General features: G+C 39.3%; 1 protein-coding gene across 4 annotated transcripts in view; it reads right to left on the bottom strand.

Annotated features, from left to right (window-relative positions):
• The window catches only part of LEO1 (LEO1 component of Paf1/RNA polymerase II complex), a 50,514-nt gene extending 31,701 nt beyond the window's left edge, over nucleotides 1–18,813 (bottom strand). For 3 of the 4 annotated variants that reach the window (XM_024761851.1, XM_024761852.1, XM_024761850.1), the window contains exons 1-2: nucleotides 4,916–5,747; nucleotides 2,247–2,351 (exon numbers count right to left, since the gene is read on the bottom strand). In XM_024761851.1, the coding sequence (XP_024617619.1) occupies nucleotides 2,247–2,351; nucleotides 4,916–5,747 (937 nt within the window). Of the gene's footprint in view, nucleotides 1–2,246; nucleotides 2,352–4,915; nucleotides 5,748–18,712 lie in introns of those variants that run through there. The other variant, XM_024761853.1, reaches the window with a different exon arrangement.
• Nucleotides 18,814–23,968: the final 5,155 nt, after the last annotated feature.

The raw sequence follows: 23,968 nt of genomic DNA, 5'->3' as shown, positions 1-23,968 counted from the left end.
ACCCAAAAAAAAAAAAAAAAAAAAAAGATCATTGGTTGCCAGAGGTTAGGCAGGAGGGAGGGATGAACAGGCAGAGCACAGAGAATTTTAGGACAGTGCAACTATTCTGTATGAATAGTATGAAGATGGTGTATGAAGATGGTGGATCCAGGTCATACATACATTTTTCCAAACCCATAGAATGTACAATACCAAGAAGTGAACCGTAATGTAAACTATGGGTTTTGGGTGATTACAATATGTCATTGTAGGTTCATCAATTGTAACAAATGTACCATTCTGGTGGAGGACGTTGATAGTGGGGCAAGCTATGCATGAGTGGGGGCAGGGCATATATGAGAAATCTCTTGCCCTCAGTTTTGCTGCAAACCTTAAACTGCTCTAAGAAAAAAAATTTTTTTTTTTTTTAAAAGAGGAGGAAGGAGGAAGGTCACAAGTATTGAAAAGTTCATCTATATGATAAAATCACCAAAACTACAACTCCATCCAGCAACACTCACACGTCCCCACTTGATTATTTTCTTCTTAGGTCTTATCACCATCTAACATTTAATTTATTTATTGTACTATTATTGTCCCTACCTTACACTGACCCCACCAGAATATGGATTCTACAAGGGAGAAGTCTTTATCTGTTTTGATTATTGCTACATTCTGAGTGCACAGAATAGTACTAGTACAAAGCAGATTCTCAATAAATAACTGTAAACAAATAAAATAATATATCTAATTCTCACAACAATGCTGTTACGTCGTTAGCATCACCTCCCTCTTACCGATCAGAAAATTTAAGTGGAGTAAGTAATTAATTTGACCAAAATCATACAGTTGGAAAGTGTAAAGAACCACAAAGATTCTAACTTGGATCATCTGATTCCGAAGTCCATGTACATAGATCTAAAGATCTTTAAGTAAACCCCAGAGCTTGTTCTGTCCAGCTCTCTCCTTTTCTCTCTAGTTGACTCTCTAAATGTTTCCTTTAGTTATACTGTTACTTGTGATAATTTATATAAGCTATTTAACATTAATGCCTAATTACCATTCAGCACAAAATGGTTGTGCATATCAAACTTATGTTTGCTGTAACTTTTATACTAACATCTTATCTTTACTGTATAGTAATTAGCCATTGGAAATGTAGTCACATGAAGAAGTGAACAGGTAGATCTTTTAACTTTACAACAAACCCATCTTACCTAACACTGGGTTTTTATAAACTCTTCATCTAAACCAGAGCTTGGGGACTTCCCTGGTAGCGCAGTGGTTAAGAATCCGCCTGCCAGTGCAGGGGACAGAGGTTCAATCCCTGGTCCGGGAAGATCCCACATGCCAAAGAGCAACTAAGCCCATGCGCCACAACTACTGAGCCTGTGCTCTAGAGCCTGAGAGCCACTACTACTGAAGCCCGCGCACCTAGAGCCCGTGCTCTGCAACAAGAGAAGCCAATGCAATGAAAAGCCCGCGCACCGCAATGAAGAGTAGCCCCTGCTCGCCGCAACTAGAGAAAGCCTGCCCACGGCAAGAAAGACCCAATGCAGCCAAAAATAAATAAATTAATTAATTTAAATAAATAAACCATAGCTTGAAGAATATGGTTCTTCATCTGATATTAACCTATTAAGAACTTAAGAACAAGCTAACAGGCTTCCCTGGTGGCGCAGTGCTTAAGAATGCGCCTCAACTAAGCCCATGTGCCACAACTACTGAGCCAGCGCTCTAGAGCCTGTGAGCCACAACTACTGAACCTACATGCCACAACTACTGAAACCCGCGTGCCTAGAGCCTGTGCTCTGCAACAAGAGGAGCCACCACAATGAAAAGCCCGTGCACCGCAACGAAGAGTAGCCCCCGCTCACCGCAACCAGAGAAAGCCTGCACGCAGCAACGAAGACCCAACACAGCCAAAAATAAATAAATTTACTTTAAAAAAAAAGAACAAGCTAACAAGCTGCGCTAGAACTGTCATTATTCAAACCAAAGAATGGACATTGCCATCTCCACCTCAACCAGAGCCTCAGCCCCTAATAGCAGATTCACTCCGACTATAAATGAAGCAGGTTCTTCAACTAATTAAGTGCAAGCAGTTTCTAATATCTGTACAACTTGCCTGTGTACACTAAATGTATCCACACTCTCTTCTGTGCGTCTTGCAGTCTGGGGCCAGTGCCCAGGGTTGGGAATGCACTACAGCTAAATGCAGAGAGAGGGATGGAAATACAGATATATAAAAGAAGTAATTAGAGTACCTTTTGGTACCTCAGTGTCACTATCTGCTTCTGAATCAGATGCAATTGCATTCTTGCGTTTCATTCGTAAAACTTCATCTTCACTATCACTGCCTCTTGCAGATTCTGTAAGAGGAGAATCAGAAGATCTGCATAATCACAGTCATTATCATTACTTAGAATTTTGTGTTTTAAAAGCAACATTAGGAAAATAAATAAAAGCAACATTAGGGATAAACAAACTGTGGTACACCCATACAATGGAAAACTACTCAGTAATAAGTAAGAATGAACTACTGATACATGTAACGATTTGGGTAAGTCTCAAATGCATTACACTAAGTGAAAGAAAAAAGGTTACACACTGTATGATTCCATTTATATGATGACATTCTCAAAAAGACAAAACTACAGTGACAGAACAGAGCAGTAGTTGTCAAGGGTCACAGGTGGGGAAGTATATAACTACAGAAGGTATAGAATGAGGGAGTTTTCTAGGGTGACAGAACTATTCTGTATCTTGACTGTGGTGGTGGTTACACAAATCTATACAAGCATTGACACTAACAGAACTGTACATACACACACAAAAATCAACTTACTATAGTAAATTTTAAAATAAAATTAATAAAAGGAACATTGGTTTCTGTAAGCAGAAAAACTTGGGAGAATGCAAAAAGCAGTACTGAAACTTATAATTAAATTTATATACCACTCATTACAGAAGAAAAAAAAAGAGGTAAAAATATTGCAATGGAAGAGACAAATATATCTGGATGGTACAATTATTTACCTAATTGTAAACTTCAAACATGAACCATTATAATAAAGATGTGGCACATATATACAATGGAATATTACTCAGCCATAAAAAGAAACGAAATTGAGTTATTCGTAGTGAGGTGGACGGACCTAGATTCTGTCATACAGAGTGAAATAAGTCAGAAAGAGAAAAACAAATACCGTATGCTAACACATATATATGGAATCTAAAAAAAAAAAAAATGGTCATGAAGAACCTAGGGGCAGGATGGGAATAAAGATGCAGACCTACTAGAGAATGGACTTGAGGACACGGGGAGGGGGAAGGGTAAGCTGGGACAAAGTGAGAGAGTGGCATGAATATATATACACTACCAAATGTAAACCCGATAGCTAGTGGGAAGCAGCCGCATAGCACAGGGACATCAGCTCAGTGCTTTGTGACCACCTAGAGGGGTGGGATAGAGAGGGTGGGAGGGAGGGAGACACAAGAGGGAAGAGATATGGGGATATATGTATATGTATAGCTGATTCACTTTGTTATAAAGCAGAAACTAACACATCTTTGTAAAGCAATTCTACTCCAATAAAGATGTTTAAAAAAAAAAAAAAAGAACCATTGTAGAACTAGTTAAGAATTAAGCAGAATGACCAGCTACAAGATTCCTAATACGACCCTAGTTTTATATTAGCCTGCTAGTATTTGGGAAGTAGTGCATGAGCCTTAATGATTTTGGTAACAGTACAAATAACTCTACCCAGAACTAGTTACTGAGTACTTACTGCAGTCCTATAGTCTATATAGACCTATATCCATCTCTGGAAATTTTCTGATCTCCTCTCCTAAATAATGCTAAAATGTGGTGTTGAATGCTATCCTGAGGTATTTATTACAAGGGAAAAGACCCCCTCTCTCCATACTGCAGCTCTTAAGAAGACAGGATCAATATGTAATTATAATCAATCACTTATAAAAATGAAGCAATCCAGACATTAATTACTTCAGGAAGACTTCCAACCTAATCAAAGTGACTTTTATATAATACAAAAAAAGAAGATGGCTAATTGTTTTAATATTCTATATGAGAACGTGTTAACTTCAGGAAAACAGTGTGAATGACTATTATAAAACGGGGTCCAAAAGCCAAAGTTCAGCTCTGTGTTTCCTGCTGTCTTTAGGGAATGAATGTTCTGATCCAAGCACATCTCCCCAGGATGAGGACGCATGTGTCAAGCTATCATAGCTCATTGAGATCATCCAGCTGTGTTTTCACTTTCTGGATATTATGCTCCCCAGGTCACCTCCTGATTGTTATAATTTGGCATCCAATGTAGATTTTCCCCCAAAGGAAAGGATACAATGATAAGAGAGAAATAATTGATGCTCTTGAAACAAACAATTTTGCAATTCAATTTTTATAGTTTCCTGTGAATTTGATTAGTTTGAGTAAACTCCTTGGAGCCTGATTACTCTGGAGGCTGAAATTTTGGATCTCAAATAAACTGAGCTGGAACCTGGTGTTCACACTTCATTATAGCTACCCTATGGGGGAGTTTCAATGGTATTGGGTTTTTTCGCCCAGGCAAATCTATTCTCACCTGAGGCATGCTCTTAGTTACCCACAAAAATGGAACTAACTATTTGATATCTAGCTACTTTAGCATTATACATCTTTCTCTAAGACTTTCCTCTTTAAATTTTTTTCCTCCTGATCTATCATATATTAAATGGAAGGGGAATAGAGAGAAATAATACATGGATTAGGAAAATGTTTAAAGGCAAAATGTATAGAGTTAGAAAAGGCTAAAATGGAGGGACAGAAGAGAAAAAACAGGGTACTAAAAGTAGGAACGTGAAAAGAATAAATGAGCCCCTGCTGTACCTGAATGCTTCTACTAAACCATTATGGTTCTCATAAATGTATTACCTGACTTATGGTCTTGTTCCTCTTCATCATCTGAATGCCTGTGTTCTTCATCTGAGGCCTGTGGCCTTTCGTCATCAGAATTTTGCATTTTCTCCTCATCAGACATCTGTGGCCGCTCTTCATCATCAGAATTCTGTTTCTCGTCATCATTATCAGAAGCTGCTGGCCGTTCATCATCAGAATTAGCCTTCTCCTCCTCAGACAGTTGTTGTCTCTCATCGTCTGAAAGCTGAGGCCTCTCCTCATCATCTGTGTTCTGCATTTTCTCATCGTCATCAGAATTCTGCAGTTTATCTTCATCAGATCCTTGTGCCCTCTCCTCATCATCAGAATTTTGTATCTTTTCATCATCTGACTGGTCACTTTTATCTTCTCTGCACCATTTTTCATCATCTGAATGTGCTTTTTCAGAACCTTCCGCTTCTGAGTGATGGCTCCCTCCATCTGATCTATGACCTTCATCGTCATCGTCATTGTGGGCTTCTGATCCACTGTGCTGATCTACATCTGAGGGATCATTGTCTTCATGGTCAGAACGCTCAGAAGCTTCTGATCTATTGTCTGATCCTTCAGAGTGATTATCACTCCCACTATGATGAGAAGCTCCCTCATCCTCACTGTCATCTCCAAACAGTTCCTTATTACTTGGTTTTCCTGAGTCATCTCTTTCATCTTGATCACTTTCACTTCCAGAGGCATTACTGCCAGAAGCAACATTCTCTTGATCAGAATCTGAGCCTGATCCAGAATCAGAATCTATGGGATCATATAAACACAGGGTGATGTAAGCAAAAAAAGCAGAATAAGGAACACCAAAAGTCCATCCTAACATAAAAGCAATGAAAAAACTTGTCAAAAGCTGTTAGCATCTATCTTCTCAGACTCTGGAAACTAACTAAAAGTTGCAGCAACCAGGGGAATGCTTAACAAGAAAAAAAAGCTGAGTCTCAGTAAGAAAAAAGGGGTGTTTTAACATACCCCCCCACCCCCAACCCACCCCTTGGTCAAGGGTACCTTGAAGATAATAGCCCAAATTTCTGGTGTATGTAACACTAATGGAAGAAGCAGAAGGCACCTCATTTGCAAAGAATCATGGTTGTTAGTTTTGATCTGTCTGGTGGATCACTGAAAGGACTGGCTCAAAAGGCTTGACTTTATCTCACCTAACTTGGAACTCTCTTGTTGCTAAGGAAGCTACCTGAGAGTGTTGGTCAAAAACATTTATAGGCAAATGTATTAGTTGCCTCTGCATGGGATGATGGAAAGCAGTTGAGGCAAACAGACTAACTAAAAAGCTTGGGAGAAAAGGCTGAGGAATGACAAAATATAAGGGTTTTTAAAAGCTTCCACAATAAACGAAAAAAAAAAGAAAAGAAAAGGAAAAACACCACCCACATATTCTTACTGACCTGAAAAGCCATGCACTTGCCCAGGGCTGTGCACATGCTCAAGAAAGAACCAAGAAGGCCCTAAACTCTCATTTACGGCTGACCTTCAGGCTCTGTGCAAGCAGGAAATGAAGGCAAAGACAGGTTGTAAACAACCTGGTTGAGTGTTGAAAGCATGCCCTAACACACACACAGAGCCAACCTGCAAAGGCTGGGAGTTTTTCGTTATTGTTTTTGTTTCTTTTTGTGGCATTTAAGGAAATCTCTGTCCAATCACTAGCTGACCACTAAGCTAATGGAACAGAGACTTTAGTGGCTATACACAACAAAGACTGCAGACTTTACAAAATCAGTTCAAAAGAGTCAATAAACAATAACTACTGCAACAAAGAGCAACAACAAATGCTGGGGGTGGGGTGGGGGGAAGAGAGTGCTGTCCTGAGTAACCACATTATAATATTCAAAATGTCCATATATCAACAAAAAATTATAAGGCCTGCAAAGAAAGAAGGAAGCATGGCCCATACATATGAAAAAAGGCTACACACTGTCCCTGAAGAAGCCCAGTCAATGAAAATGATGTCTTACGAAATAGAGAATATCAATAAAAAGACAGATATTATAAAAAAAGAACCGAACAGAAATTCTGGAGTTGGAAAGTACAATAACTGAAATGAAAAATTCACTAAAGGGACTAAACAGCAGATGTGAGTAGGAAGAAAAAAGAATCAGGAAACTTTAAGATACATCAAATGAGGGCTTCCCTGGTGGCACAGTGGTTGAGTCTGCCTGCCGATGCAGGGGACATGGGTTCATGCCCTGGTAGAGGGGCCAGAAAGGGAAAAAAAAAAAAAAAAAAAAAAAAGATACATCAACTGAGATTATCCAGTCTGGTGAACGAAAAGAGAAAAGAATGAAGAAAAATGAAAAGTCTAAAGACTTGTGAGAAACCAGCAAGTGTACCAATCTATGCATAATGGGAGTTCCAGAAGAAGAGACAAAAGAGAAAGGGACAGAAAGAATATTTGAAGAAATAATAGCCAAAAACTTCCCAAATTTGAAGAAAGACATCAACGTACATATACAAGTTGATCAACAAATACCAAGTAGGATAAAGTTAAAGAGAGCCACACCTAGACACATCATTATCAAACTGTCTAAGACAAAGAAAAAATCCTGAAAGCAGCAAAGCAACAGGTCCCATACAAAGGGATCTTCAATAAAGATAACAGTTGATTTCTCATCAGAAACCATAAAAACCAGGAGGCGATGGTATGAAATATTCAAAGTGCTGAAAGAAATACTGTCAACCAAGAATTCTATATCCAGCAAAACTATCCTTCAAAAATGAAGGAATTATGAGCAACAACAGCAACAAAAGATAAATTGGATTTCCTCAAAATGAAAAGCCTTTATGCAAGAAAGGACATTATCAAGAAAGGGAAAAAACAGCTTACAGAATGGGAGAAAATATTTGCAAACCATATATCTGTCAAGTATATGTATATACTTACAGTATAGTATCCAGAATATATAAAGAGTGTTTACAACCAAAAGACAAAAACCCATTTGAAAAATAGACAATAGACTTGAATAGACATTTCTGCATAGTTACACAAATGAAACAAGTACATGAAAAGATGCTCAATATCATAAGCCTTTAGGAAATGGAAATCAAAACCACAATTAGATATCACTAGACACCAACAGCAATGGCCGTATTTTAAAGAGCGGGGTGGGGGGGAAGTAAAATAAGTATTGGCAAGGATATGAAGAAATAGAACACTCAAACACTACTGGTGGTAATTTAAAATGGTCCAGCTGCTATAAAAAATGGTTTGGTTGTTTCTCAAAAAGTAAAACAAAGAATTACCATATGACTCAGCAATTCTACTCCTACATATATACCCAAAAGAACTGAAAACAGGCACTCACACAAGTACTTGCACACAAATAGCATCACTATTTAAAAGTCAAAAGATGGAAATAACCCAATGTCCATCAACAGCTGGATAAACAAATTGGGATATATACACAGAGTGGAATACTATTCAGTCATTAAAAAGATATGAAGTACTGATACATACTACAATGTGGATTAACTTCAAAAACATGATGGTAAAAAAAAAAAAAACAAAAAAAAACATGATGGTAAGAGATAGAAATCAGAAACAAAGGGCCACATGTTAGGAATTCCCTGGTGGTCCAGTGGTTAGGACACCACATTCTCACTGCCAAGGGCCCAGGTTTAATCCCTGGTTGGAGAACTAAGATCCCACAAGCTGCGAGGCGCAGCAAAAAAAAAAAAAAAAAAAAGCCACATGTTTTATGATTCCATTTGTATGAAATGTCCAGAATAGATAAATCCATAGATGCAGAAAGCAGACTGATGGTTCATGGGGGCTAGCAAGGGGAGCAAATGGCAAGTAACTACTTAATGGGTATGGCGTTTTATTTTGAGGTGATGAAAATGTTTCAGAACTAGACAGAGATAGTGGCTACACAACATTTTAAAGGTACTAAATACCACTGAATTGTTCACTTAAAAATGACATATTCAGGGACTTCCCCAGTGGTCCAGTGGTAAAGAATGCACCTTCCAATACAGGAGACTCGGGTATGATCCCTGCTCAGGGAACTGAGATCCCACGTGCCACAGGGCAACTAAGCCCTCACGCCACAACTACCGAGCTCGTGCGCCTCAATGAGAGAGCATGCATGCTGCAAACTACAGAGTCCATGCATCCTGGAGCCCGTGCACCACAACTAGAGAAAGAAAAAAATGGCATATTCTGCAACCAAACTGAAAAGAAGTAAAACTGTCACTATTTGCAGATGACATGGTATTATATATAGAAAATCCTAAAGACTCCACCAGAAAACTGTCAGAACTAATAAATAAATTCAATAAAGTTGCAGGATACAAAATCAATATACAGTTGTGATTCTATACACTAATAACGAGCTATCAGAAAGAGAAATTAAGAAAACAATCCCATTAACGATTGTATCAAAAAAAGTAAAATACTTAGGAATAAATTTAACCAAAAAGATGAAAGACGTGTACGCTGAAAACACTGATGAAAGAAACTGAAGAAGATACAAATAAATGGAAAGGTATTCCACGCTCATGGATTTGAAGAATCAATACTGTTAAAATGTCCATACTACCCAAAGCAATCTACATATTGAACACAATCCCTATAAAACTTCCAATGGCATTTTTTCACAGAAATAGAACAAAGAATTCTAAAATTTGTATGGAACAAAAAAAAAACCCAAATAGCCAAAGCAATCTTGAGATAAAAGAATAAAGCTGGAGGCATCATGCCCTTGATTTCAATCTGTATTACGGACACAAAAATCAATGGAACAGAATAAAGAGCTCAGAAATAAACCCACACATATATGGTCAATTAATTTACAACAAAGGAACCAAGCCAAGAATACACAATGGGGAAAGGATAGTCTCTTCAATAAATGGTGTTGGGAAAACTGGACAGCAACATGCTAAAGAATGAAACTGGACCACTATCTTACACCATACACAAAATTTAACTCTAAATGGATTAGACTTAAATTTTAGACGTGAAACCGTAAAACTCCTAGAAGAAAACAGGCAGTAAGCTCCCTGACATGGTCTTGGTTATCATTTTTTGGATATGACACCAAAAGCAAAGGCAACTAAAGCAAAAATAAACAAGTGTGACACATCAAACTAAAATGCTTCTACACAGCAAAGGAAGCCATCAACAAAATGAAAAGGCAGGGCTTCCCTGGTGGCACAGTGGTTGAGAGTCCGCCTGCCGATGCAGGGGACACAGGTTCGTGCCCCGGTCCGGGAGGATCCCACATGCTGCGGAGCGGCTGGACCCGTGAGCCATGGCCGCTGAGCCTGCGCGTCTGGAGCCTGTGCTCCACAACGGGAGAGGCCACAACAGTGAGAGGCCCGTGTACCGCAAAACAAAACAAAACAAAACAAAAATGAAAAGGCAACCTACTGAATGGGATAAAATATTTGCAAATCATATATCTGATAAAGGGTTAATATACAAAATATGTAAAGAACTCATACTATTCAATAGCAAACAAACAATACAATTAAAAAATGGGCAGAAGACCTGAATAGACACTTTTCTAAAAAAGACAGATGGCCAACACGTAAATAAAAAGATGCTCAACATCACTAATCAGAGAAATGAAAATCAAAACCATAGTTAGAATGGCTATTTTCAAAAAGACAAGAAGTAACAAGTGTTGGAGAGGATGTGGAGAAAAGGGAACACTTGTAATTGTTGGTGGGACTGTAAAGTGCTGCAGTCACTATGGAAAACATTATGGAAATGCTTCAGAAAAAGAACAGAACTACTATGTGATCCAGCTATTCCACTTCTGGGTATTTACCCAAAGAACACAGAAATACTAATTTGAAAAGATATATGCATGTCTATGTTCATTGCAGCATTACTTACAATAGTCAAGATATGGAAGCAACCTAAGTGTGCATCTAGAGATAAATGGACAAAGAAAATGCGGTACATATATACAATAAAATACTATTCATGCCACTGTAAAGATGACATATATATATATAATGGAATATTATTCAACCATAAAAAAGAAGGAAATCTTGGGAATTCCCTGGTGGTCCAGTGGTTAGGACTGGGCGCTTCCATGGCAGGGGGCCCGGGTTCGATCCCTGGTTGGGGAACTAAGATCCCACAAGCCATGTGGCACAGCCAAAGAAAAAAGGAAGGAAATCTTACTGTTTACAACAACATGGATGGATCTTGAGGGCATTATGCTAGGTAAAATAAGCAGACAGAGGAAGACAAATACCGTATATATGATATCACTTATATGTGGGATCTAAAAAAACAAAAACACAAAGCTCACAGATACAGAGAATAAATTGGTGGTTGTTAGAGACTGAGGGAAGGGGGAGAGGTGGGCAAAATGGGTGAAGGGAGTCAGAAGATACAAACTTCCAGTTATAAAAAAAATAAGTCATGGGGATATAATATACAGCATGACGACTACGATTAATAGACTGTATTGCATATTTGAAAGTTGCTAAGAGAGTAGATTTTAACAGTCCTCATCACAGTAAAATAAATTCTGTAACAAGGTATGGTGACAAATGTTAACTAGACTTACTGTGGTGATCATTTCACAATATGTATAAATATCAAATCATTATGTTGTACACATGGAACTAATGCTGTATGTCAATTATACCTTAATAAAAATAAAATAAGATGGTAAATTTTATGTTATGTAAATCTCACCTCAATAAAAACAAATTTATTAGAGTTTGTTGCCAGTGCCCTACAAGAAATGCTAAAGGGACTCCTTCAGGCCGAAATGAAAGGACAATGGGCAGTAACTTGAATCCTCAAGAAGAAATAAAGAACACCAGTAAAGGTAACTAAATAGGTGAGTATAAAGGTCAGTATTAATGAATTTCTAGTTAGTGACTCCTCTTTTTTCATAAGATTTAATTTAAAAGACAATTGTATAAAACAATAATTATAAATCTACATCACTGGGCAGTGTATAAAGATGTAACTTGTGACAACAATAAAAAGGTGACAGGACGAAGCTATATAGAAAAAAAGTTTTTGTATACTATTGAAATTAAGTTGGTATTAATACAAACTAGATTGTTAGAAATTAAGATTAATTGTAGTCACCAGAGTAACCATTAAGAAAGTTACTAAAACTAAAAATATACAAAGAAACAAGAAGGGAATCGCAACAGTACACTACAGAAAAAGCAGTCATAAAGGAAGACAGTAATAAGAAGAATTGAGGAAGAAAAAAGACATGACATAGAAAACAAATATCAAAATGGCAGAAGTCCTTCTTACTGGTAATTACTTTAAACATAAATAAATCAACTTCTCCAATGAAAAGGCAGAAATTGGCAGGATGAATTTTAAAAATGATCCATCCTGGGACTTCCCTGGTGGCGCAGTGGTAAAGAATCCGCCTGCCAATGCAAGGGACACAGGTTCGAGCCCTGGTCTGGGAAGATTCCACATGCCACGGAGCAACTAAGCCTGTGCGCCACAATTACTGAGCCTGCGCTCTAGAGCCCACAAGCCACAGCTACTGAAGCCCATGCGCCTAGAGTCCGTGCTCTGCAACAAGAGAAGTCACCGCAATAAGAAGCCCACGCACTGCAACAAAGAATAATAGCCCCCGCTCCCTGCAACTAGAGAAAGCCCGCATGCACCAACAAAGACCCAACACAGCCAAAAATAAATAATTTTTAAAAAAAAAGATCCATCTATGTGCTCTCTACAGGACAGTATAACAGTAGTTATACTGTTTATATAGTATAACTATATTAGTAGTTATACTAATATCAGGCAAAATAAGGCTTAAGAAAAATTGTTGCAAAAGACAAAAAAGGACATAATAAAATGATAAAAGGGTCAATCCAACATGAAGATATAATTTAAAACATATATGCACCTGCATGTAAATCAATGAAGTTACAACACACCCTCACACCGTACACAAAAATAAACTCAAAATGGCTTAAAGACTTAAACATAAGACATGACACCATAAAACTCCTAGAAGAGAACACAGGCAAAACATTCTGACATAAATCGTACCAATGTTTTCTTAGGTCAGTCTACCAAGGCAATAGAAATAAAAGCAAAAATAAACAAATGGGACCTAATCAAACTTACAAGCTTTTGCACAGCAAAGGAAACCATAAGCAAAATGAAAAGACAACATACAGACTGGGAGAAAATATTTGCAATTGATGTGACCAACAAGCGCTTAATTTCCAAAATATACCAATAGCTCATACAACTCAATAACAAAAAAACAAACAACCCAATCAAAAAAATGGGCAGAAGATCTAAACAGACATTTCTCCAAAGATGACATACAGATGGCCAACAGGAACATGAAAAGATGCTCAACGTGGCTAATTATTAGAGAAATGCAAATCAAAACTACAATGAGGTACATCACACCAGTCAGAATGGTCATCATTAAAAAAGGCTGCAGATGGGCTTCCCTGGTGGCGCAGTGGTTGAGAGTCTGCCTGCCGATGCAGGGGACATGGGTTCGTGCCCTGGTCCGGGAAGATTCCACATGCCGCGGAGCAGCTGGGCCCATGCGACACGGCCGCTGAACCTGCGCATCCGGAGCCTGTGCTCCGCAACGGGAGAGGCCACAACAGTGAGAGGCTCGCGTATCGCAAAAAAAAAAAAAAGTCTACAGATAACAAATGCTGGAGAGGGTGTGGAGAAAGGAAACCTTCCTACACTGTTGGTGTGAAAGTACATTGGTGCAGCCACTATGGAGAACGGTATGGAGGTTCCTCAAAAAACTAAAAACAGAGTGGCCATATGATCCAGCAATGCTACTCCTGGGCAAATATCCGGACAAAACTATAATTCAAAAAGATAGATGCACTCCTATGTTCATAGCAGCACTGTTCACAATACCCAAGACATGGAAACAACCTAAATGTCCACAGATAGATGAATGGATAAAGAAGATGTGAGAGACATATATATATATATGATATATATATAAATATCACATATATGTATACACACACACATATATACACAATGGAATATAAAAAAAGAATGAAATAATGCCATTTGCAGCTACATGGATGGACCTAGAGATAATCCTACTAAGTGAAGTCAGAAAGAAAAAGACAAATACCATAGGATATCACTTATGTGTGGAATCTAAAATATGACACAAATGAACTTATCTATGAAACAGAAAAAGACTCACAGGCATAGAGAACAGACCTGTGGTTGCGAAGGGGGAGTGGGGGTGGGAGAGGGTTGGATTGAGAGTTTGGGACTAGCAGATGCAAACTATTACATACACTGAGTTGGCCACAAAGTTCATTCGGTTTTAAGTAAAAATAAAACACACATTTTTCATTTTCACCAAGAACTTTATTAAATGTATTCATTAACCAAACGAACTTTTTGGCCAACCCAACAGAATGAATAAACAACAATGTCCTATTGCATAGCACAGGGAACTATATTCAGTATACTGTAATAAATCATAATGGAAAAGAATATTAAAAAATATGTAATATATATGTATATGTATATATGTATAATATATAACTGAATCACTGTGCTGTACACCAGAAACTAACACAACATTGTAAATCAACAACACTTCAGTAAAAAAAAAAAAATATATATATATATATGCACCAAAAGAAAAAAAACAAAACACCAACAGAATTGAAGGAAGAAATAGTTCAACAGTAACAATTGGAAACTTCAAACACCCCACTTTCAATAACGGTCAGAACAAAAAGAAGATCAGTAAGGAAACAGAGGACTTGAACAATGCTATAAAACAACCAGACATAACAGACATCAGTAGAACTCTCCACTCAACAGTAGGACATACATTCTTCCCAACTGCACATGCAACATTCTCCAAGACAGACCATAATTTTAGGACACAAAACAAGTCTCAATAAATTTGAAAAGACTAAAATAATACAAAGTATGTTCTCTGACCACAACAGAATGAAACTGAAATCAATCACAGAAAAAAATCTGGAAAATTCACAAATATGTGGAAATTAAACAATGCACTCAAACAATCAAGGGTGCAAAGAAGAAATCACAAGGGAAATTAGAAAATATTTTGACATGAATGAAAATGATAACAAAGCCTACCAATACTTAAGGGATGCAGGGAAAGCAGTGCTAAAAAGGAAATTTGTAGGGCTTCCCTGGTGGCACAGTGGTTAAGAATCCGCCTGCCAGTGCAGGGGACATGGGTTCGATCCCTGGTCCGGGAAGATCCCACATGCTGCAGAGCAACTAAGCCCATGTGCCACAACTACTGAGGTTGTGCTCTAGAGCCCACAAGCCACAACTACTGAAGCCTGTGCACCTAGAGCCCATGCTCCGCAACAAGAGAAGCCACCGCAATGAGAAGCCCGTGCACCGCAACGAAGAGTAGCCCCTGCCCGCCGCAACTAAAGAAAGCCCACGAGCAGCAACGAAGACCCAATGCAGCCATAAATAAATAACTAAACAAATAAATTAATTTTTTAAAAAAAGGAAATTTGTAGCTGTAAACACATACATTAAAAAACAAAACAGGGCTTCCCTGGTGGCGCAGTGGTTGAGAGTCCGCCTGCCGATGCAGGGGGCGCGGGTTCGTGTCCCGGTCCGGGAGGGTCCCGCATGCCGCGGAGCAGCTGGGCCTGTGGGCCATGGCCGCTGGGCCTGCGCGTCCGGGGCCTGTGCTCCGCGGCGGGGGAGGCCACAACAGTGAGAGGCCCGCATACCACACACACAAAAAACCCCCCAAAAAACTCAAACTGATAATCTAACCTTTCACTTTAAGGAACTAGAAAAAGAAAACTATACTCAAAGCAAGCAGAAAGAAAAAAAATAATAAAGATTAGAGCAGAGATAAATAAAATAAAGAACAGAAAAAATAATAGAATCAATGAAACCAAAAGCTCATTCTTTAAAAACTTAGGATTGACACACCTTTAGCTAAGCTGACCAAGGGAAAAAAAGAACCCTCAAATTACTAAAATCAGGAATGGAAGTGGGGATTTTACTACTAATTTTTCAGAAAATAAGACTAAAAGAGAACACTATAAACAACTGTATACCAACAATTAGATAATTTAGATGAAATGGATTAATTCCTAGAAATGCACAATCTACCAAAACTGACTCAAGATGAAACAAAATCTGAATAGACCTATAACAAGTAGAGTTTGAATCAGTAATCAAAAAGTTTCCAACAAAGAAAAGCCAGGACAAGATGGTGTCACTGGTGAATCCTATCAAACATTTAAAGAATTAATCCCTATCCTTCTCAAACTCTTCCAAAAACTTGAGTAAAGGGAACACTTCCTAACACATTCTAAGCCAGCATTACCCCAATACCAAAGCCAGACGAAAAATCACAAAAAAAGGAAAACCACAGACCAATATCCCTCATAAATATGTATGCAAAAATAGTATCAAAATACTAGCAAACCAAATCCAACAACATATTAAAAGGATATACACCATGACCAAGTGGAATTTACCCTAGGAATACAAGACTGATTCAACAACTAAAAATCAAAATGAAACACAATATTAATAAAGGAAAAAATTTTGATCATCGTAATTGATGCAGAAGAGACATTTGACAAAATTCAACACCCTTTCATGATAAAACTACTCAACAAACTAGGAATGGAAGGTAATTATCTCAACGTAATAAAGGGCATCTACAAAAAACCCACAGCTAACATCATATGTAGTGGTAAAGAAATGGATGCTTTTTCCCAAAGATTAGAAAAAAGACAAAGATATCCACTCTCATCCTTCTATTCAACATTATACAGAAAGTTCTAGCTGGGGTAATTAATTAAGAAAAAGAAATAAAAGGCATCCAAATTGTAAAGGAAGAAGTAAAGCCATCTCTACTCACAGATGACATGATCTTATATGTAGAAAATCCTAAAGAATACACACACACCCCAAACAACTATTAGAGCTAATATATTACACATGGTTGCAGGATACAAAATTAGCAAACAAAAATCAGCTGTATTTCTATACATTAGCAATGAACAATCCAAAAACGAAATTAAGAAAACAATTCCACTTGCAACAGTATCCAAAATGAAATATTTAGGAATAAATTTAACCTAGGAAGTGCAGGACTTATACAATCAAAACTACAAAACATTGTTGAAAGAAATTAAAGAAGACCTGGCACATTTATACATGAAAGAAACACACTGGGCCTAGGTAGGAATTCTACCCACTGTTATACCAAGATATCTGTCAAGTGTAGTTATTTTCTACGTCTGTCTTAGCCCAGGGAAATAATTAAATATGATGATATAACAGGAGTTACCTTGCCACATCCATCCTAAGTTCAGGACCAACAGCAACCTTCAAGGACAGATTTGGAAATAAATCCTAGAGAGTTCTATAATTTAATGGTAAGAGAGAAGAATGCAGCAGTAGACTTACAAGAAGGTAAAACATGAAGCCCAGAGAAGCAACCATCTCCATACATCACTTCCCCATACCCTGAGTTTGCAACAGGAAAGCACTGCAGGGTACCTCTACTATTGCTTCTACCCATCCAATTATGCATTAAGCACTGACGTAAGCTGAGGGCGGGCAGGAGGAGGACAATCTTTTCATCATTATATCCCCTACATCTAGCAAAGTAGCTGAAACATGACAGGGGATCTATAAATGCTGAATGAACAACTTCATGGAAGTGAGTCACGGGAGGGTTCACATGGTTCTGTGTCTTGAAGGGTGAACGGGATACGGACAAGTACAGATGAAGGGGAAAGGAAAACAACAACAAAGTGAGTGGAACAAGAATATACTGGGCTTTATACTTCCAGACATCCTGACTAGAAAGAACATTCTGGATGTCCATCCTGGTAAAGCCCTCACACTAGACTTCCACCTGGTGCTCCCTTAACTATACTCTAAAAAGTATTAATAAACTGAAGCTGGCGAAAGAAAAAAACAACCACGATAATGCACTATGCTAAGGAAAAAAGTAGGTACTACATTACTTTGAGCCTGGGGACTCGCAAGAATTCTGCACTTGGTCTTGGGCCCCTTCTGACTTCAAATATCTCCTATTCACATTTCAAACTCAAATACCCACTCTTTGTGCCAGAAAGACTTCCTTGCACCATAAACATACACTCACTAATTCATTTCTGCATCAAATCCTTCATCCCTTCTCTCCAAACACAGACCTCCTATGCTCCCCAATGTAATACCACCGACTCAAGAAATTCTAGAGTTTCTGCACAGGCTCTCGGAGGACATATTATCTACTGCGTGTAACGCCTACATGCGGCCCTACCTCGGTATCCGTCCCAATCTCCTCACCCAGACATAAACTCCCCAACACGCCACGCTCTGGTTTCATTCAAGAGGGCATTCTGAGCCCCTATGCAAATTCGCCCATCCCATCCCCATGCTCCCGAACACCTAATTTCCATTCATTCACAAGAGCCCTTACTCTGCGCTGGCCTGTGCAAGGCAGGACAGAGCAGGACTCCAAGGTTCCTCCTCCGGCTGCGCTGGCTCGCCCGGCCTCCACCCCTGCCCCGCGCCCCCTTCGCTCCACACGCTCCCAGGCACGGCTTGCTCCATGGACACCAAAAATCTCGAGGTACACATTCTGCGTCTGTCACTTCATTCCCGCCCTCCGGGGGGAGGCTGGCACCGCAGGGAGTGCAGGTGGAGCTGGGGCAGGAGTGCAGGAAGAGCCATCACTCGCCCGCGGCGCCGGAGCGCTCGCAGACCCGGAACCGGACCGCTGTTGAGCTCCCGCCGCAGAAGCTCAGCCACTCTCGCCTCCACCCAAGCCCAGATGACCCCACCTTTACGCTCAGCATCGCTGTCGGCGTCGCTCCCGAAAAGATCCTCCATATCCGCCATTGCCGCGCACGTCAGCTGTCTTCACCGGGGGCGGCTCCGCCGCTGTCTTTACGGCACGGAACCAACGAAACGCGACAGTGTCGCAAAGATTCGCTAAAAGTCTTTTAGCTTTTCAGCTACATAGTATAGCGTGCGCAGTGAAGCTGCACTTCTCGGCTCTCTTACGTCAGCAACCCTGCCTTTTCGTCAATATCTGTTCTTATTCGTGAGGATTCTCATCGGGGTACACCCGGTCTGGGCATCAGTGGAGCGGGCCGCAGTTGGGGGCTCCCCAGAGGGCCTGGGACCGTGTTAAACCTGCCAGGAGTCAGGCCTGAAGTCCTTTGTTTCGTATTGATCAGGGGTTCTCAAATTGTTGCAAACTCCAAAGTGCTTTTGTTTCTGTGGGTTATATCTATTGCTATTTACTGTAATAGTAATTAAGGCAGAAATTTTTTAAACTCGTTTAAAAATAATAAACAGGTTAACATAAATAGCATTTAAAAATTTTAACCGACTGTATTTTTTCTAAAACAAAACCAAAAAAAAATTGAGTGGAATTGTTTTAGTTTTGAAAATATCTTTAGTGTCTGTCTCAAATGAAAACAGATGAATTCTCATACCTGCTTCTATATTCAATCTTTTGAGAAAGGTTTTGGTTGAAGCTTATGAAGAAAATCAGACCTAACACACGTATGTATGTGATTGGGAAAGGGAGGGCCTCTCATACACCCAAAAGGGTCTTATTCGGTCCACTCTTTAACAACTGCAGCTTTAGAGCAGTGTTTTTCAAACATCAAAATTGTCCCATCCTAACCTGGTATGCACTTTTATGTATAAAATTGAAATAAATAATTCACAAAACAATACTGATTACTAAGATGCAGTCTGAGATTTCCTATTCTTTTATTCTATTTCAGCTTGTTTTTAATGCTGACAGGTGGTGCATCCACTAAATTGATTTCGTGATTTACGAATGGGTTGCAGCTTGCAGCTAGAGAAACTATTCAGAGGGTTCCATTGGCTTGTTTATTTTTTCGGGAAAAAGTTTAATTTTGCTAGGAAATGTGGCTATACTTGTACCTTGTAAAATCTGACAGTAATAGAATTTTCATAATAGGTCAGTGCTAGATAAACCCTCTTGCTTTACAGAAGCTCAAAGAAATGAAGTGACTTGCACATGTTAAACAACTAGATCGTTTTTAGGAAGCTTAAATTTTTAGTTGTCAAAAATGTACATCCTGGGGCTTCCCTGGTGGTACAGTGGTTAAGAATCCGCCTGCCAAAACATGGGACACGGGTTCGAGCCCTGGTCTGGGAAGATCCCACATGCCTTGGAGCAACTAAGCCTGTGCACCACAACTACTGAGCCTGCACTCTAGAGCCTGTGAGCCACAACTGCTGAGCCCACATGCCACAACTACTGAAGCCTGTGCACCTAGAGCCTGTGCTCCACAACAAGAGATGCCACTGCAGTGAGAAGCCCACACACCGCAACAAAGAGTAGCCCCCGCTCACCTCAACTAGAGAAAGCTCATGCAGCAACAAGGACCCAATGCAGCCAAAAATAAATAAAATAAAATTTTTTTAAAAAATGTACATCCTGTGTTAAGATCTTACCTGATTAGCCCAACATGAGGGTTGGTTGGTTGGTTTCTTTGTTTTCAATATGAGGGTTTTGATCTTGGACAAGCAACAGTATATTTTTACTTTGGAGGTTATGAGATATATTTTTGTTGCAAATAGGAGTGACTGACAGGGTTCAAATGGATAAGAAGTGGGACTGAGTATGTTATCCTAGAGCTATTGTGTATAAAGTGGATGATGTAAGAGTAGGTAGATGGGATCATGTTAAAACTTTCTGGAATACTGGAAAAATAAGTATTCTATTTGATTGTGATTCAGTTTCATTTTCATTTGGAATACTATCCTTGAAAAGTGCATTGAGGACTTCCCTGGTGGCACAGTGGTTAAGAATCCGCCTGCCAACGCAGGGGACACAGGTTCGATCCCTGGTCCAGGAAGATCCCACGTGCACGGAGCAACTAAGCCCGTGCACCACAACTACTAAGCCTGTGCTCTAGAGCCCGCGAGCCACAACTACTGAGCCCACACACCTAGAGCCTGTGCTCTGCAACAAGAGAAGCCACCGCAATGAGAAGCCCGTGCACTTCAACGAAGAGTAGCCCCCGCTCACCACAACTAGAGAAAGCCTGTCCGTAGGAACAAAGAGCCAACACAGCCAAAAAAAAAAAAAGAAAAAGTGCATTGATTAAATCTTAACAAATTGAATTACAGTGAGGCCTGCTGAATCACCCTAACCATATTCTTGACTAGCAGAATTAATGTGTTTATCCCATATGAATAGTGCAAAACAAATAACTTCTGGTTCTTTGTTTTTCTTTTTGCTATACTTTGTGCTGACCACTGATCTTCAAGTTGTCTTTCTTCAGACAGGACATAATACATTCAATTAGATTTCAACTAAATCAATCACAATCATTTTCTGGTACTGCTTGCTTGAGGTTACACCCAGATCACTATCATTGATGTTTAGAGTGTTAAAATCACCTTTTCACTTACTACCAGAGATGGAGAAGTTTATCCTATTGGGTTTGTGTTTTACTAATTTAACTTTGGGTATTAAGATAATCTCTTGCTCTGCTCTCAGGGATGGAGAATTTCATCTGTTAGGTGTGTACCTGGATAAAACATCTCCAGGGTAGCTTTATCATTTTTCCCAGTTTTTGAGAGTTTGTCTTTTTCCCATGTTCTGCCTTCATAAGATCCTCAAAATAGTGATCAATACCCCCAGTCAAAAAACAAAGATTCAACTAGGTTGATTAACACAATAGAGTATAACACGACACAATTAGTGTACAAACACTTTTATAAGGTAACTAAATATCTTTAAAATGTCTGAAATCTATGCTTACACCAAGTTTTAAAACAGGAATATGTGTTTTAAAAATTTGTATAACATCTTGGGGGCTTCCCTGGTGGCGCAGTGGTTGAGAGTCCGCCTGCTGATGCAGGGGACAGGGGTTCATGCCCCGGTTGGGGAAGATCCCACATGCCGCGGAGCGGCTGGGCCCGTGAGCCATGGCCGCTGAGCCTGCGCGTCTGGAGCCTGTGCTCCGCAACGAGAGAGGCCACAAAAGTGAGGGGCCCGCGTACCGCAAAACAAAACAAAAAAATTGTATAACATAAAGACTTAGAGGAAAAACAATAGCTTGATTAAACAATACATTAACTGCAAATTCACTCCATTTATGGTAAACTGCTACTCCATGGGAGGATCATGTGGCTTATTTCTGAGTACTTTGTGGAAGGAGCTAGCTTTTAGAAGGGGCAGATTGATCTGAACTAAAGAGAAGGAGAAGTCCCGAGGTCTTTCTCTACAGCAGTAAGTGAACAACGGGGCAGCTCATTTCTTGGAAGATGCAGAGCATTCAATTATCTGCCTTAACTGAGTCCCTGCAATGGGTGCTATAGGGATATAAAAATAATAGCAAACATGATTTTTTTCATATATACAGAAGAGACTGGGGGAAATGAAACAAATCTCTAAAACATCTGAAGAATTAAAGTTTTAGAAATAAATTATAAACTATATTCACGTGCTGAAGAATGGGAACCAGAAAACGATTAATATCCCTGGAAGTTAGTCAGGAAAGGTTTCTTAGTACTATGGTCTGAATGTTTGTGTCCCCCAAAGTTCATGTTGAAATCCTAATGCTCAAGTGATGGTAGTAGGAGGTGGGACCTTTAGGAGGTGATTAGGTAATTTAAAAAGGATTAGTAGTCTTATTTTTAAAAGACCCCACAGAACTCTTCAGCCCTTTCTACCATGTGAGGACACAGTGAGAAGTCTCTGGCTATGAACCAGGAAGAGGGCTCTCACCAGAATGCAATCATGTTGGCTATTTGATCTTGGACCTCTCAGCCTCCAGAACTGTGAGAAATAAATTTCTGTTATTTATAAGCTACCCAGTCTTGGTATTTTGTTATTAATAGTGAGAATAGACTAAGACAGACAGAATGATTCAAGCTAGAATAATGAAGTAATGGGAGGAAACCCAGTTATCGGGACATAAAATTGAGTGGAACTTAAAATTCAATCAAGCAAGACTTCAGTTAGTTTATCAAATCTATTCCTTGATTCACATGAAGTTCCAGAACACTGGGGATAAAGAGATTATTCTAAACACTTGTAGAGAGAAAAATCAGCTGACATATAGAGGATCTGGAATTTAATGACATTCCACAATTCTGAAAGTTATGAAACAATGGAGAATTGCTTATGAAGTCCTAAAGGAAAATAATCCATTCTAGAATCTTATTCTCCCCAAGCTATCATTTAGTACTAGGGAAAAATAATGAGATTCAGTGGAAGCCAGCCTGTATGTAAGCAGTCCAACAGTCCTGAGGCTGCCATGCTGTGAAGAAGCCCAACTAGCCCATGCAGACAAACTACATAGAGATGTATGACCAGCCCTCAGCTTCTGTAGACCTCCTGCAGTTCCAGGTCCAGTCTGCAGGCCACCAGTGCCCAGCTGAGCCTTTCCTGCATTCCTATCTCACAGAAACCAGGAGATAATAAATAAGTGTTGTGGAAGAGTGCCACTAAGTTTTGAGGTTGTTTGTTACACAGCAATAGCAATTGGAAGAGTTACTCAAAAATTGTACAATTGATGAATGTGGTCCACCAAAAAAGGACTAAACCAAGGAATAGAAAAGGTTTAGAGGCAGGAAACCCAAGATTGGCCACAGGCAAAAGGATACCAAGATGATAGTTAGGCCTGCAGGCCTAGAGGGATGCTGGTCCAGATTGCAACAAGAGGACAGAAGTCTCCGTGAGAGAACAGACTGAGATGGAAACAAAACTAATAGAATACCTGATACATTCACTCATCCGATGAGGATTTAAGTGCCTTCTCTGTGCCAGAAGCTATTCTAGGCACTGGAGATACAACAGAGAACAAAATAGACCAAGTGTCTTTTCTCAGAAGCTTGCATTTTGGTGAAAGATGAGACAAGAAAAGACAGAAATACATATCTCACAATACAATTTCAGCTGTTTTTCAAAATGATAGCACAGCCTTCTGCCAATCTTTTTCTTCTCAGTATCATTAATCTAACTCACTTTTATAAGATTCAAATGTCAACTCCAAAGCACTAGTGAATAACTGTTCCCTATGCAAACGAGAGTTTGGACA

Source organism: Neophocaena asiaeorientalis, unplaced genomic scaffold, assembly GCF_003031525.2.
Source record: "Neophocaena asiaeorientalis asiaeorientalis breed wild unplaced genomic scaffold, Neophocaena_asiaeorientalis_V1.1 scaffold506, whole genome shotgun sequence".
NCBI lineage: Eukaryota > Metazoa > Chordata > Mammalia > Artiodactyla > Phocoenidae > Neophocaena > Neophocaena asiaeorientalis.
This window is presented reverse-complemented; position numbering and strand designations above follow the sequence as displayed.